Below are 17,550 nucleotides of genomic sequence, written 5' to 3' on the forward strand. Positions count from 1 at the left end.
TGGAAGTTTTGCCTTTAATTATACTTGTGCTTTGGAAATACTCATTTTTGTCACAGTTCTGATTGATCCCTGGCATTTCAGTACATAGCAGGCTGTTACACTGCAGAAGATAGAAAAGGAGCAAAGTTTTATATTTGTATTTTAACTCTTTGCAACCTTGTAATGGAAGTTAGTTTAATTAGTAACTGTTGACAGGGGAGTGATAAGAGAGAGCAAATAATGCCCTGACTGACACCCTTCCCAGAGTGCTGCTCTTGCACACATTGAAGAAAAAAGGTGGTCATTAACTGTAGTATTTGAGCACCTCAAGTACAGGGTAGGATTTAGGGGCAGGGGACCCAAGCGACCACCTGGGATGCATGGCTTGGCGGGGGGGCAGGGTGCTGTTTTTGTTGTTAGTGACAAAGAAAAAATAGAATGTTTGAAGTAAAATGTTTTGATATTCCATATGTGGATTCATTTTTCATTAACCTCATTAACCTCCATGGACGAAAGGTTTGGACAAATGAAGCACCACAAAAAGACCTGGGTTTTTTGTATGACCTTAGTAAGCTGCCAGCAGACAGGAAAACACTCTTGAACAATTGCATGGACCGTCACCGGACGCTAACACATGGGGAATGTTCAAACATCAATGATCAAGACGTTTATGTCAAATTGGACAACATCCGTCACATTTTGCCACACAGGAAGTACTCTCCACTTCAAGTTCTCCAATTCATTCATGATGCAGAGCTGAAGGACACTTTTCCTAATGTGTGGATAGCTCTGAGGATTCTGTTTACACTCCCGGTCACAGTCACGAGTGGTAAACACAGCTCATTAAAACATATCTTCGATTGACAATGGTTGCCGAGAGACTGACATCACTTGCTATTTTATCATTTGAAAATGCCATTGGCCAGTCTTTGGATACTCATGCATACAAATCATGCATAAAAGTCATGAAATGGGCTACAAATGCAATAAAAAATAAGGTATTAAAAAGTTTAACAAAAGGGGGGGAGGGAGCAGCACATGCCGAAGATGTTCCTTGCCTGGGCGCCATTTGATCTAGGGCCAGCCCTACTCAAGTAGCTTATGGTTTGCATTTTCTTTTTGCTGTAACTAAAAAAAACTGAGTTTAGTTTCAAATACCATACCAAAAAAAACCCTCTTCTCCTCTGTCACATCTTTTGCTCATCAGCCTTCTCTGCATGTTCCGTGCCAGAAGCTGAGGTAACAGCTGCAAAAATGGGTTTGGACCAGCCTTAAAAATCTTTCTTGATGTCACCTAATAAAGAGGTCTTTCCACAGAAGGTAAATTAAACAACAGTTTGAGCTGAAAAATCCACAGGAGCTGCTGCTTGCAAAAATTCAATTTCCCATGAAAGTTGGGCAAGACTCAGAAGAGATATGCAGATATGATGGATTCCAACTTATGCCACTGAACAGATTGTATTATGAGTCTGTGTGGGGTTATATAGAGGAAAATAATGCAGCAGATTTCAAATAAACTGACTCACTGCCTGGCATTCCATTACTGTCCAGAAGAGTTGTGTGCAACCCATAAATGTAAGATTCCATTCTGTACAACTGCAGATAGCAATTGTGGGAATCGATTTGTACCTCCTGCACATTACTCTGCAAATTTACCACTACATGAGTTACATTGCAACAAGATTAATTTCTAGCTAAAAATAAGTAGATTCCCCCCTTCCCATTTAAGTTAGGTTTGTGCTTGAAAATCCCAATGTGACTCATGTTTTTCTTCTGCCTAATACACAGCTCTGACCAGCTAAAGCAGTGGTTCTTAACCTTTCCAAACTACTGTATCTCTTTCAGGAGGCAGGTTTGTCTTGTGTACTCCAAGTTGCACCTCACTTAAAAACTACTAGTTTACAAAATCAGACATAAAAATATAAAAAAGTGTCACAGCACACTATTAGTGAAAAAGTGCTCTCTCGTTTTTACCATACAATTATAAAATAACTTGTGATCCCTTCCCTTCCAGGTTGAAAAATGCTGATATAGGATATAGAGCAGTATAATCAAGTCATTGTCTGTATGAAATTTTAGTTTGTGCTGACTTCACTAGTGCTTTTCATATAGCCTGTTGTAAAACTAGGCAAATATCTAGAAGACTTCTGCGTATCCCCAAGGATACATGTACCCCGGTTGAGAACTACTGAGTTAATGTATAGTATTGCTTCCTTAGGATATAGTTCAGCATCCACTTCACTGCATATGGCATATCACCAGTCTATCACATAGGTGCAGCAGATAATAAATAAATGTATGAAATGCACTCTCAGGGGGCTTTTGTTCACTCTCACTCAGAACATTTTTGTAGTGCTTCTGAAGAATTCTGGATTGACTGTGCTAGAGACTGAAGTCCATTGTTAATCCACAGAATGGGTTACTCCTGGTGGAATTCTGCGCCAAAAGTCAAAAATTCTGCGCACAATATTTTAAAATTCTGCATATTTTATTTGTCAAAATAACACAATATAATCACACCAGTTTCAATTATTTTTGGTCATTTATTTCAAAATACCTGTCAGCAAGTACGTCTGTAACAATACAGACAACAAAAAAGATTCAGGAAAAATTTTTGACAATAGATTCCTTACTAGGCATATAAATACAGAACTCTGAGTAATAATTCATTTAAACTACAATACAGAACCGTATTTCTCCCCCTCAGAAGCAGTGCAAAGGCTTGGGGGAAGTCAGGGGTAATGGAGGAGCTGAGAGAGAGGGAAGTAAATTGCTGGGAAGGAGCCTGGGTGTGAACTTGGAGGGCTGTTGGGTATGGATGGGAAAAGTATGGAACAGGTTTTTTGGGGGGAGGGATTGTTAGGGAGCTTCCCCCATGCAGATCCTGGCTGACCCCTAGCCTCTTCCATTCAGTCAGGTACATCTGCTTCTGTTCCCATGTGTCTCTGAACCTCCCTCCCCCTGTGTCCCTGTGCCTCCACACCCATTCATCCCCCGCCCCAGTCTGTCCTCCCCCACTAGCCCTTATGAGTCCCTGTCTGACTTGCCCCTCCCTGCACCTCACAGCTCCTGTCTCCTGACCTGGCTTGACAAGCAATGCGAAGGCAGCTCTCTCCCTTGCTGGGGGGAGCTGCAACTTTGTTCTATTGCCACAGCGCCCTCTGGTGGGAAAAAGGCAGAACTGCAGCAACATTTTGGGAGAAGCTTTTTTCTGCGCGAAGAATTAGAAATCTGAAGGGTTCATTAAATATGTGCACGCGCAGTAGCACAGAATTCCCCCAGGAGTAATGGGTGCACCACAGACAGCAGTAGTGCAAGATTCCTACGCTGCCCTGCCAATGTGCTTCAACACTGATCTGGAGGGACCACGTCTAGGGTCATTCATTCTCCATGGCTGATTCAGTCATTGGCTTCTCTGCTATAACTATCAACAAAGGCACTAAATAATGCCGGTTTTGATTATATAAAACCTGGCAGTTAATTTCATAAAGGCCATCGTACAATGATCACTTTCAGCTCCTACCTGGGGCGAATTTGAACTGGTGATCAGGCAATAAAAGTCTCTCTCTCTCTCATGCCATAAGAGCATAAGAATGGCCATAGTGGATCAGACCAAAGGTCCATCTAGCCCAGTGTCCGGTCTTCCAACAGTGGCCAATACCAGGTGCCCCAGGGGAATGAACAGAACAGGTAATCAAGTGATCCATCCCATCGTCCATTCCCAGCTTCTGGCAAACAGAGTCTAGTGACACCATTCCTGTCCATCCTGGCTAATAGCCATTGATGGACCTATCCTCCATGAACATATCTAGTTCTTTTTTGAACCCAGTTATAGTCTTGGCCTTCACAATATCCTCTGGCAAGGAGTTCCACAGGTGCCATTCATTCCTGTGATAATGCTTACATATGTATTGGCAACTGTCCATCACTTCCTTCTCAGAGGTGCAGATTCAGTGATTTAACCTTGAATTTACATTAAGCATGATAACAGCTGGTTAACACAAGAATGGGGACATGATTGTGTACAGGAATTGGAATTCAGGATTTAGACAGACTTCCCACTTTCTCTAACTGAGCCCTCAGCAGCCTTTTCCCTTGCCTCTGCCTGACCTTTCTGGAGGTTTTTGTGGTATGGTGCTTGGTGGACCTTGGCTAATGATGTGTTGTGATTTCCTGGTCTTCTGTGACTTTCAAATCAAAACATGCAGTACATTCTATATGGCACATATCCTTGACCTTCAGGTTTTGAACACTTCCAAGCAGTACAGATTCATGTTATTTCATGTCTCTTATTTAGGGCTGAGTACATCCTTGCATAATAGTGAATACATTTAAATTTCCAACTTTAGACACAGCTATTTGCTTGATGGGATTCCCTCCTACTTTTGCTGGTAAAGGAGGTCTTTAAAGTAAACAGCTGTAATGTACTCCAATTTCCTGGATTAGAGCTGAACAAATAATTCACAGTGATTAGCTTGTGATGACAACCTTCTAAATATGGACCAAAGCGACACTGTCTTTTTTCAGTGTGCATCTGCTCAAAGCTTTGCCAAACATCAGCAGCATGAAATTAACAAAACTGGTCAGCTTCACTGCTGCTATTCAGAATCTTGTGCACAGCAATGACACTTTCAAGAATCATGTCACGCTCATGGTGCTGCTTCTGTTTGAGAACGTGACAGAGGCAAGCTGTGGAGTTACTGACAGGGAGAAGGACCCAAGAAATAGAGTGGGAGGTGGGATAGAGTAACAGACTAAACTTCACTGGCTCCCTCACAGCAGTCAGGAAGTCAGTGGAAGGGAGTGTTGCAGAAATCTTGCTCATTCCCAGCAGTGATGGCCTTTGCAGTAATGAAGTGGCAAGCTGCTTGCATTCCAGAAAGAGAATATTAAAAATAATATATGATTAAACCCACCTATGGAGAAATGCAGAGATATTCAATTAAAATCTCAATGATCAACAAGAGGGAAGAGCAGCTACGAGTATTGTAAAAACCCACTTGCTTTTATTTTGGCACTCTTGTTTCCCAGCAGCCAGGGCAGGAAGAAGAGGTAAAGTGCTCTATTCCATTCCAGCAGATGGAAGGATGACAGTTATCAGACACCCATGATGTAAAGCCTGATATGAAAGTTGGAGGGACTAAGGAAGGACAATAGTAGGCTTGTAAAAATCCCAGCTACAGTCTTAACAGCTGGGTGGGACAGGAACGTTCCTCCCGCATAGTGAAGATGTGCCCAGCTCTTTCATACGTACATCTGGCTCAAAGGTGTCTGGGAAATATTTTAAGCTCCTGGCATCATTAAGTTACAAAGCAAGGAGGTACTTGAAGAGGAAAGATGTAGAACAATGAATTAATATGATGTTACATAGAACAATAGGCCTGCATTCCTGACTCACCTAAGAGTGTTTTGCCCAGCTCAGTGCAGGATCAGGCCGAATATGGACTACAAGACACTGAGGAGAAAATGTAAATATTCAGATAGTGAAATTATTTTTGTGCCCTGTACAAGCAAGTAAAATCAAGAACTAGATGAATCACCTTTGTTAATTTGGGGGGTGAACATATCTCTTTGCACTATTCATTATATTTAAGGTTGCTGGGACTAATTGCTTATTTGCTGTGCAATTTTAGTTTTTGGTGGGGGAGGGCTTTAATAGTATGTAAACAGCATTAAATATCTTTTTAATACCTCCAAGGAATACCACTTCCTGAACTCTGTCTTTTAGAAACGTCAGACTGATTCAGACTAGCAGCTCAATGGCAAAGATACTTAATTCACACAGGCACTTGTTTCTCAGTGCAGAACAGCATCAGTTCACTATTACTGACAGCAGATGGTAGCAGTCTTGCATGAATTAACTGTTTGCACTGAAGAGGTAAAACAAAGAGGTCTGAAAATATTTTCAGCCTCTGAATATTATGTTAGAAGAAAATGCTGGCTATCCCCATGTGCATGTTTTTAGCACTAGAACGAAGTGTCCTGCCACTGTCAGAGGGCCCCCAGTTATTATTCAAATATTTTAAATGCTGTGGGGCAAATCCTGATCTCAAAGTCAATGGAAGAACATCCCCTGATTTCAGTGGGGCCAGGATTTGCCCCTGATATAGGCTGGGGAATGGAGGAAATGTGAGTTTTTCATTATACTGCAGGGAGCCTAAGTCTATGAACATTTTGCTGGTGAGTGTAGGCAAAGACCTAGATCTTTCAATAAAATACAGCCAAACCACTGCTGAAATCTGGCCCCAGAGCTAGTGTATCCAGCCGCATGGAGTAGGGGCCTCCCCAAGTAGTGTAAAATCAGTATTGCGGTTTCTGTACTGCCACTGTCCCCTGTTGCCGGTACACAGTGCATTTAAGGGCCTGCGGCAAGGGTGCCTCCGTCACCCCAGCTACAATCCCCAGCTACAGTGTCAAGCCCTGTTTCTCAAGGAAATAATTCATCATCTGAGGTGTGTGATGAGGAGTAGGGGCAATAGGCAGCAGCTCTTCTCCATATAGAACTGTGGGGTAGTTTATTGCCTGGATATAGATGCTGTGCTGACTCTTCAGTCTGTCACAGATCTCAGTATTTTTAGCAGCATCTGCAACCCTGATTGGAATGATGTGATTGGGACAGTGCATTACAGGGAGTCCAGCATCCATCCAGCATTTGTCTCATGAGTTTAACATTGTGTTGGTTCTGGCGTCGAAGAACTTGCCCTTTCGCACTCTTTAGAGTTCTGACTGATTCAAGAGCGTCAGCTAACAGCATGGGTGGCAGGGATGTTGTGAAAATGAAGCCAGCAGCATAGGGACGTACAGTGTCTATCAAAGAACTTGTACTGGAAATGTACCCACCTACACAACCCAATGCATCGCCAAGTGTTCCAGAGATTATGTTTCAATCCCCAACTACAGTTTCAAGCTCTGCACAGAGCCAAGTTTGGACTAGGAGAGTGCAAAGGTGAACTTTATGCTGGCTTTATATGCATGTTCACATCCCCTGTTCTTCACCCCATTGAGTTCCAGTGTGAGCTTCTTGGCCCTATCTAAAGATCTAGCTCAGTAGCATTTAAACTAAGTACGGGTATTGTGTAAAAATAGAGAGAGAGATAGAGAGCAGGGTACCTGTTCCTGTTTTGGGTGTTCCAATTTTGATATTTTACTTTTCTGGAATCATTTTCAGATTGCTCCTAGCTGTGACATACTAGATGCTTATGCCCCTTGCTGAGTGCAGAGATGAAGTAGGATTCTGTTTTGGTGCAGTGGTACCTTAGCAGTGTTAAAGCAGAGGTGCTAATCTGTTGATATAATTACAGATTAGGTCATTGTTAAAGTTTTGCATTAGAGTGCAAGTTTGAGTGAGTCGTGGCGTGTATTGCTTTTGTGATGAATGAGAAAGCCTTATGAAGCATTGGACTGTTATCAACAGTGTTGTAAATGATATCAAGGTGAAAAGGAATGCACAAAGCCTTTCCCTTAACTTCTTACTTCATGAGGCGGTATTTGATAGCAGCCTTCAACTACCTGAAGGGGGATCCAAAGAGGATGGAGCTCGGCTGTTCTCAGTGGTGGCAGATGACAGAACAAGAAGCAATGGTCTCAAGTTGCTGTGGGGGAGGTCTTGGTTGGATATTAGGAAACACTATTTCACTAGGAGGGTGGTGAAGCACTGGAATGGGTTACCTAGGGAGGTGGTGGAATCTCCATCCTTAGAGGTTTTTAAGGCCCAACTTGACAAAGCCCTGGCTGGGATGATTTAGTTGGTGCTGGTCCTGCTTTGAGCAGGGGATTGGACTAGATGACCTCCTGAGGTCTCTTCCAACCCTAATCTTCTATGATTCTATGCTTTTAATACTTGGGGTGGATGAGGTATGTCCTGCTGCAGCATTAATTAAACATGTTTTTGGTTTGTTAATAGACTGTGTTCTTTGTGAAGAAAACTACAGTTCTCTGTTTGTATGGACTGGAAGATATCCTCTGTTCATGTGGACTAGAGCTCAGGGCCATTACCAGTTTGAGGAAGTTAAAAATAGCCCTGAGACCCCCACTCCCAATCTGATCCCCAGATAAAACCATCTTTGCCCTTCAACTTGGCAAGACCCGAGGATCATGATCAGAGGGCTTGTCTACACATACAGCAGCACAGCTGTGCTGTTGTAGCACTTGAGTGAAGATGCTACTATGCTGACAGGAAAGAGTCTCCTGTCAGGATAGTCAATCCACCTTCGCGAGAGGCAGTACCTATGTTGATGGAGAAGCGCTGGCTACACCGGGGATTAAGTTTGTATTACTAGGTTGCTCAGGGGTGTGGATTTTTCAGGCCCCTGAGTGATGTAGTTATATCGACATAAGCTTGTAGTGTAGAGCTGGCCTGATTGTCAAGGAGCTGTTCAGTGAAGGCTCCTCAGCCGGGGTATGCATTACATTCTGTCAGAACATACTTTTAAATGGCAACTTTGCCCACTTGCTTTCAGCTGTTAACTTCCTCACTGCTGTTACAAGTAACCTGAGCTGCTTTGAAAACCTTTGCATCATAATTAAAATGAGAGCCTAACCTACATGGTACACTTATTTCTATTTCAGAATTAGAAACTGTACACTTGAATATTGATTGCTTAAATGCCTTTAGTGTTACTAAAACAACAGGGGTCAAATTATCCTTTGTGTAACTTCACTGAAGTGAGCTGCTGAATTACACTATCGAGGAATTGGCCCATTTTTTTTTTGTTCAAATAGCATGTTGTATTTTTTCCTAAAACCATTTTGATAATAAAAACAACTGATGGATTCTTTCAGGAACACCCATTACTTGGTCAACCATTCTTTGTCCTTCATCCCTGCCGGACTAATGAATTCATGGCTCCTGTATTGGCTAATTCACAAAGAGAAAACAGGTGAGGAACACCAGTGCAGTTTGTGAGGCGATAGCAAGATGTTTAATGTATGTAAATCAGTTGTGTACATTTGCAAGGTCAGAACAACAGTCAAGAAATTGTCACCCCCTCATCTGTGTGTAGTAAAACTGTGTTTTCACTTAAATCCAGTAAGTTAAAATAGACTCAAAATGTGTAAAGCGCATTAGTAACTTCATTTTAAAGAAAGTTGTCTGGTATAAGGTGACTTTCAGGCATAAATCTGAACGTCAGTAAAGATTTTTATAATACATGCATGTTTTCTTTGTTTTTTAGGAATATGAACTACATTACATCATGGCTGAGTATTGTAGGCCCAGTTGTGGGGCTAAATCTACCTCTGAGTTATGCAAAACTAGTGTCTGAACAGAATACAAAAACGGATTAAATCAAAAGGTAAGAGGGGAATGGCATATTTTTTAGTCTTATATAAAATCAGATTCTAGTTTGCAAGCATTTCAGCTTTTACTTCTGAGCCTTCAGTTCAGGAGTGCTGAGGATTTTCCATCTGACAATTTACACCCAGTCACTCCCTGTGTCATTGCCATTTTGCTTTTCACTGGAGAGCTGAGCTGAGGTCCTTCTGGCGCTCTGCCAACACCCTTCTTAATAGCCAGGAAGGATCTCCATTGAAAGCCACGGTGTTGATGCTCTGTGTATTGGGACTGCTGTCTCAGCAATATCAGAGCTTCTTGGCTTAACTCCTCCAGCGCGTATTTAATGGTGTGATCTAATGTACTTGCACTGCAGTGATTTTTATTTTGCCTCCTCCACTGCTTCTAATTTCTTGTTCAATGTCTCCACTTCAGGGCCCCAAGTTGAAGCAGAGGTATTTGTGAATTGTAGAGCTACTGCAGCCATGTCTGCAACGGATCTGACACAAACTACCCAGTTCCCTGCCAGTCAGCACAGCTCAATAAGGCTTACCATTTGGGGCTTTTCCCCCTGGCAGCAACATGCCTGATGACAGCTGAACACCTAAGAGCTGGCTGCAATTAGTGACGCCTCATGTTCCACCCGGACACAAGCTCCATTCCATGTGACAGCACTGACTCTTTACGATTCACTTACTCATTTCCTACCTCAGATTCTCCCTCCTTTTTTCCTTGGGTTTGGTCTTTACTGAGACTATATCAGAACACCTATAAAAGGCTGAGTTTTCTGGCATGGGATTGAAACAATGGATTTAATTCTACTCTGAAAGATATCAGACAGCACCACTGTGTATCTAGAGAAGTATGCTATCAGTCTGCAGACATCCACAATGATGCAGTTATATATGTGAACATGGGCTTGAGTCCAATTTAGGGTTAGTATGTAACCTGGAGAGGATAGTGACACTTAATTGCCAAAACTCTGATTGCCAGATACCTCAGAGTGTATTGGGGAATGTATTGTATATGTATTGCTTAATTGAACAAATGGGTCAGAATTATAGATGAATAGTACTAATAGTCTATGTATTGGTTACAATTCTACAATTCAGGGTGCTTCGGTACAATCATGTGAGCATGCTGCTTCTTCCTTCTTCACTACTTCTAAAGGATTTTGTCTCCAAGGGAAGGTACTGTTGTAGTAAATTAGCATTTCTGGTTGAGCTAATAGTTATTCATGAGTAAAGGCCTGATCCTGCAGTCCTAACTCAAGCTAAACTCCCACTCATATCAATGGAGTTTTGAGTGATTAGAGATTGTATAACAGGGCCCCAAGATCAGCAAAAAACAGGCTAGAAATAACTTTAGTATGACAATCAGTTTTGATTCCTTCTGAATCACGTTTTGTTCCAAGTGTTCTGAATTTATTTTGTACAGTTGCTCAGTAGATAAGAATTACAGATTTTGCTTTTATGTGTTCAGTGAAGATGAAACTTACATGGGGAGTCAAATATTAGAATATGTTGGATCAAAACTGCAAATGTAAAATGTATGGGATTTAAAAATCTGTGTTCTCAGAAGTTTTATCATCTTCATGTTATTAACTTAGTTGCAATATGTGTGTTTGTGATGTGAAACATAATACAATCCTTAAAATGCTATTGACAAAGTGAAATTCTTTTGCTAGGCCATTTGGAATTCATAGTAAATGATACTAAAACACATTATTTATCCTATAGTGGATTCTAATGATCTGTGATATCTTTGTTCCCTCCATAACTTGTAAAATGTAGTTCTTTGATGACTTTTCATGACAGCAGTCAGATTGCCTTCTTTTCAAAACATTTGGTTATGTATGTTTTATTGTAAACAATATCTATATCCTATTTCACACATTGAAAGAAGAATTATTTCTCTTTATACACGAGGAGAAACAAACAAGAGGAAAATAATACGATTTTAAATCTGTATTTAGAAGCCCAGATGCTCAGCCTTGCTTCATGCCCTTTGTGCTGCTCCAGTGAAGCAAAGGGGCTCAAACAACCAGCTGAAGATTCCCAGCTGGTCAAACTGCTTCTGCCTCCACCCTAACATAAGAGATAGGATGAGGTGTGGCCAGAGCAAATTGTGTTTTGGCAATCCTGGGACACTGGAATGGCGGCTAGTCCCAGTGTAAATAAGAGAAGGCTGCTCTACTTGTACTGAGGGTTGAATTAGCTCCCACTATCGTTGGGATCAGGCAGGGGAGGCACACAAAAAATACACAGTTCCATATACGTGCATGCACAAGTATGCACACACATGCATCAGGTGCACTGACTGCTGTATGGCCATATTGGAGGATCTAGCTCATGGTTATCTTTATGTAGCACTTCAGATGTTACCCAGCATTGACCTATGGGTCAAATGTACAGAATAAACAAGTCCTTGCTGCCAAGAAATTCAATTTTTAAGATACAGGGCCAGTAAAATATGACACAGAATGCACAGAGTAGGATTTAATGTATATAGCTGGAGTGCTTGGTTTAAAATATTCTTCATAGGCCTAGTGTGGAGGATTCCTTGATAAAGAACCAACAGATATTCTTTTTCACTTTCAAAGTCTTATTTATTGGACTAGTTTTTGGCCACTTGTCAGAAAACAGCAGTAACAAAATGGTTTGGAGTAAAATTTATTTGCATAGTTTCCTAGCTATTTCTAGGAGACTAACACTTCCTGTTTTCCAGGCATAGCAGACTTGTTGATAATACTCCTTCCAGTCATGACTATTCTATACTATTTACCTAAGATAATCCTTGTTTATTACAAGTTCCACAAAACACTGCCCTGAGGCGTTACTGTGAATACAGTCTTTCTGCCCATGTGACAGCATTAGATAAATTAACTCATGGGATATATTTCTAGACAAAGGAAGTTCAGCTTGTATCATTTATTAATGCAGTTACTCATATGAGGCCATAGCTAGCTGAGACTGGTGAGGTAAGTATGAAGTTAGTCCAACAGAATGGACCCTCACCACCCTTCTATTCAGTCAACATTCCTTTACAGACCCGATTTTCTCTGTTTCATCCAAACCGTACAAAGAAATGGGGTTGCCACATGAACTGAGAAATCGACATTCAGTTCCTTTTAGACGCAACAGACCCCATTGTACAACATGGTTTTCCCTCTTTCATTTATCATTGTAAACAAGACCCAGATGATTTGGAAAAAGCATGGCACATTGTCTTTGATTTCAGATCTGTCCTTGAATAGCTACCCCCAGGCACTTGCCACATGGGTAGCTACACCGGGCACTTTTTTCCCCAGTACATTCCTCCCACCATACCTCTAGGAGCACCCTTTACCAATAACACACTCTGCACCTGCTTTGAAAAGCAAACTGTTTCCAGTTTTTGAAGCCCATTGATGTCCAGCTGATAAACCCCTTTTAAATCCCAACCGATTAATAATGAGCACCTTGGTGCTGCTCTCACAGTTGCTTAGATACTATGATAATGGATACTAAATGCGAAGATAAATAGGAAGGTTACAGCAAGTGGGAGAGTTGGACACATAGATGAGTGATTTGGCAAAACGCATCATATATCTCTTAAGTTTGTATATTTAGTACTAACAAACAACTAAAGAGTCAGATCATTAAGATGGTTAGTTCAAAAATTCTCTGTATTTTGGTTAAGATGTCAACAGTAATAAAAAATATTTAGTATAAGTAATGTAGTGACCTTGTAAAACATTTAACACGTTTGCTCACAAAAATCCTATCTAATTTCAAAATTATATCAATCACCGGTGCTATATTTCATTTTGTTTGGCAAGTATGTTCCAAAACACCTAAGTTTTTGGCAGCATGGGTTACTCTTTAAGTTTTGCAAAACTGCTACAGAAAAGTTTTCAATTATAAAGCAGTTTTAAAACTCCTTAAGTTTCTTGTCTGAAATCTGGAAAGAAATATTGAGAATCCTACTACTGGAGACTCTTTCTTAAAGGAAGCTACCAATACTTGTCTTTGATTGTAATTGAGCACATGGGGCTTGTTACATTTTCTGATTCTTGTCGTTTGCCTTTGGTTTCTGGGGGAGGCAGGAACACTGTTCTACATATGTAAACTTTTTTTGCATCTAGGCATAATCTGCTCCAATAGAAAGTTTGGTTTTGGAATAAATATTCTTTGAGTCAAATTAATATTCTCATTTTCATCAGTAGTGACTACACTGTGCTAAGAAAGGGAAGTCATAACAAGTGCTTACCAGCTGGAAGAGAAAGATACAGCTAGAAGCTCCTACTGCCCACTTTCAGGCTGCAGCTGCTTTACTGCTAAATTTAAAAGACCAGCTTGAGAACAGCATTCTGGGAAAGTACTGCTGGGGAGTGTTAGTGGGAATAGGAAAGTGCTGTGCTTACCACTGTTAGGCCCTAGTTTTCATTAGGTTGTCACCAAGTTTTGTTTTTTTAAAACTCCAAGGAAACTTTCACTTAAGAATTCAAGGGACTGATAAAACTGTGACTTAGTAGGGAGGATTTTTAACTGAAGGTTGGGGAGCCATTCACTTGTTTGATAAGAGGATGATGTTTATAGAAGACCTTATTGAAACACCTTTCCCTATTCTCAAGCCTGTCAGAACACAACCTTCCTTTCTGCAGCACCAGTGGATTTTTATCTTGTGGTAGCTTTGCTAGAGCAACATCCGGTGCTTAATTCACCCTGGAGGGTCGTATCTGGAGGAGAGCAGGCAGTTTGCTCCTCTGTGGTTGCTCTTCCTAAACCACACCAGCAGGCACTAGATAGAGGTAGACACTAATTCAGTGCCTTATTTACCCATGTCCCTTTTCCTAGTCATTGCTGGCCAGCTTCAGGCTCATTGACAGAGCAGAGTGTGTGCCAGTGGTGTAGCTAGGAGTGGAAATTTGGGTAGACCCCAATTTATGGTGGATGGGCAATGACCAAAGTTCTGGAGATCACAGCAAAACATGTATTTTGCATATTACTATACTAGATACATATTGCTATTGCATATTATATTTATTTGAATTCTTGGGGGCCAGGATTGTAGGATGCAGAGAAGGAATTTGCATGCAGGGAGCCCAGGGACTGGGCTGGCCAGTGGAAATGGGCAATCCCCACAGCTCTTGGATTGTCAGGGCTGGGGGTGCTGGTGAGCGCCTGTGCGGCGCCCGGCCAGGCCCACCGACAGGGGGTGCCTGGATGAGTTAAAAGGGCCCAGGGGCCGCCGGCTGCTGCAGGCCCTTTTAAATTGCCCAAGTGGGCCGCAGGGCTCCTTGGCGTGCATGGGGTGGTACCGGCGGCAGCGAAGGCAGCCGGTCAGGCATGTGGAAGCCCTGGCAGTGCTGGAAGAGTGCCCATTAACTGTTCTGCCCTGTGGCCCAGAATTGCTGTTGGCAGGCCTGGGCCTGGCTGACACCAAAGTTGTTGAGAACCAGGAGAAGTTTGCAGCACTGGGTAGAGGCAGGGATGGGGCCAGCCATGGTGTTCTGCAGATGGGCCAAGAGCCAACTTCTCTTAAGCCAAGTCTCCCTGAGCCTCAACCACATGGACATTGGCTTCTGCATTCACATAGGCTCAGATTTGGGTGGGCCTGGGTGCTAATTGGGTAGACCATGTGTCCACCCATGCCCACCCCTGGTCTGCACAGCCCCTTGTGAGAAAATTTTCACCACCAATGATCTGCATCCCTGGGTTACACTGCTGGAAGCTGGCTGAATCAACCTCCCATCCCCTCAACTTCAGCATGTCACCTTTAGTGTACAGCACCTTGAAATGCAGAGGGAAAAGCTCATGTTGCTGGCTATTGCTATAGTGGGTGTAGCTCCATATTTGATGCTTCCTCCACCTCCAGAGCCAACAAGAGCCCAAAGCAGGGTGGCACACTGGCTGAGCCTGTGTGAGAAAAGATTTGGCAAACTGTAGAAATGAGCTAATCCTTTTTCTCTTTGCACCTGATCCAAAATAAAATCCGGAACTGTTACTAGTAGATCGTAGCCAACCTTTACTTGGCCAAGGGAAGACTGAGCCAGATGCTGGAGATACTGTTCTCCAAGCATCATAAGGTTCATTCTCTCACATCCTAAAGTTAGCTGTCACTTGCCTACTGTGGTCAACCATCTGCTTTAATATTTATACATGCCCTGCTTTATGAAGCAGGAACATTGACTAGTGTTGATGAAAGAATCACACAGCAAAGCGGAACTAGTTCTTTCTTCTCCAGGCTCCTCTCTGATGTATTTGTATTGACTCCTGTTTTGGGGGATTTGGCTTTAATAGCGGGTGGTTGTAAGATTTATAAAGTGTAAAACCATTTGTATAGGAAGGTCAAATATCTGAGTTACTTTTTAATTTATTTGGGCTTTGACTGCTTTGACTTTCTTTCTGGAGCATCCTTTCTTCCAAATAACACAAGTCTGAGCTCCTCCGAGCTGGCAGAATACACAAACGTGTTCTCTGGACAAATCCTGACGCCATTTGCTAACTCACCCGTTTGACATGTTGTTTAGCCTGTATGACCTAATAACATGGGTTCATTAAACAAATTAAAATTCAACTTGAAACAAAGTACTAGCCTTGATGCCTCTTTGTGCCATTCTCCCATTCCCACCTTCATGGCCTTCTTCCACACTACCTGTGCCAAACCCACCTTCCTCACCTCACTGAAATCCTTCCTCCAAATTCACTCATGCTGCATTGCCTGCAAAGAGTTAAAAACATCTGCCTTAAGGGAAAAAAACAAAACAAAACAGCTAAATGTGCACATGCCTGAGTCTCCATGTGATTTTATTGTTGGCACCTATGTTCTTTCTCTCTGTGCTCCCCCCCCCCCTTTTTTTGTTTGTTTGTTTGTGTATGGCCCATTACATGTTGAATTGAGATGGTGAGCAGGACAGGGAGCATGTCTGTTTCTCTATAGCACCAGATATGCTTTCAGGTGCCCAAAGGCTGTAAGGGGAATGGGATACTTAGCCCTTCATTCTTTGACCCCATTCAATTAAAAGTTAGATTCAACACTCTGAAGATTTCTTTCACCGAACCAGGGCCAGTTCCAGGCACCAGCCTTCCAAGCAGGTGCTCGGGGTGGCAATCTGCAATGTGTTTTTGCCCCCATGCAGCGCGCCGAATTGCCGCCGCGGACGGCGGGGGCAGTCCATGTGCCGTTAGAGCTGCATGCGTGTTTCCACGGCAGCGGCAATTCGGCGGCAGCTTCTATGTTCAGCTGCCCGCGGTGGCGATTCGGCAGCAGCTTCTGTCTTCCAGCTGAAGACAGAAGCTGCCGCCGAATTGCTGCCGCGGAAACGCGCGTGCCGCCCTAACAGCACACGGACTGCCCGCGCCGTCCGCGGCAGCAATTCGGCGCGCTGCTTGGGGCGGCAAAAACAGTAGAGCCGGCCCTGCACTGAACTGCAATTAAACAGCTTTCTAGTTTTCAGCCTCCTCCCTCCCCTTTTTTTTTAAACGTTCTCCCTCATCATACCAATAGCAGCACCTAGTGGCAGACGCAGCTCATGACAACTCTGCATTAGGAAACTATATCAGCTGCACTTACCGGCCTGAACACTTACCACTTCACTTTAACACTTCCCTTTGCTATCTTTCTTGCTTGCTGGTGTTGAAATCGTTTTCCTCAATATTTCTGGAAGTTGCTCTAATTCCTACTGGCTATTTCTAAACCAGAATAGTGAGTTTAAAAAACCCAACTGATATTCCATGAATGAATAGTAGGGTCTGAGCTTCAGGTTCTTGATGAGCTAACTACAGCCTCACACTAGCCCGAATCCCACCACCAGGAATTGTTTACAATAGTGTTTGTAAGTGAAGGCCAACATTTTCAGACATACTCCCTAACTGTACAATCAACAATAATATAGGCCTATTACCAAAGACAGATGGTAAAATTAATAATGGTGCAGAAAAGGAATAAGTGTTAAATAAATACTTCTGTTCTGTATTTGGAAAGACGCAGGATGATGCACTAATATCACATGACAACAAAGTCCTTTCCAATCCCTCAGCAACAAAAGAGAATGTGATAAACAAATCGGCATGCCTGGATAACTTGTATCCAAAAGTCCTAAAAAAGTTGGCTAAGGAAATCTTTGGCCTGATTGTTAATTTTTAATAAATATTGGCAATCTAGAAGACTTGAAAAATGTTAATGTCAAGCCAAGAGTCTAAAACAGCCAGTAAGATGACACAGGTAATTATAGGCTGGTTAGCCTGACAATAGTTCTGGACAAAATAATGGAAGAAACTGATAGATTCAACTATTAAAGAATTAAACAATAGAAA

At 42.3% G+C, this 17,550-nt stretch overlaps 1 protein-coding gene across 3 annotated transcripts in view; it reads left to right on the plus strand.

Annotated features, from left to right (window-relative positions):
- ATG10 (autophagy related 10) overlaps positions 1 to 13,462 on the plus strand; it is a 146,540-nt gene extending 133,078 nt beyond the window's left edge. For all 3 annotated transcript variants that reach the window (XM_034773538.1, XM_034773539.1, XM_034773540.1), the window contains exons 6-8: positions 8,761 to 8,858; positions 9,153 to 9,272; positions 9,686 to 13,462. In XM_034773538.1, coding sequence (XP_034629429.1) covers positions 8,761 to 8,858; positions 9,153 to 9,264 — 210 coding nt within the window. In that variant the 3' untranslated portion in view covers positions 9,265 to 9,272; positions 9,686 to 13,462. The remainder of the gene's footprint in view (positions 1 to 8,760; positions 8,859 to 9,152; positions 9,273 to 9,685) is intronic.
- The last annotated feature ends 4,088 nt before the right edge of the window (positions 13,463 to 17,550 follow it).

The sequence above is a fragment of the Trachemys scripta genome, chromosome 6 (genome assembly GCF_013100865.1).
Source record: "Trachemys scripta elegans isolate TJP31775 chromosome 6, CAS_Tse_1.0, whole genome shotgun sequence".
NCBI classification, from domain to species: domain Eukaryota; kingdom Metazoa; phylum Chordata; order Testudines; family Emydidae; genus Trachemys; species Trachemys scripta.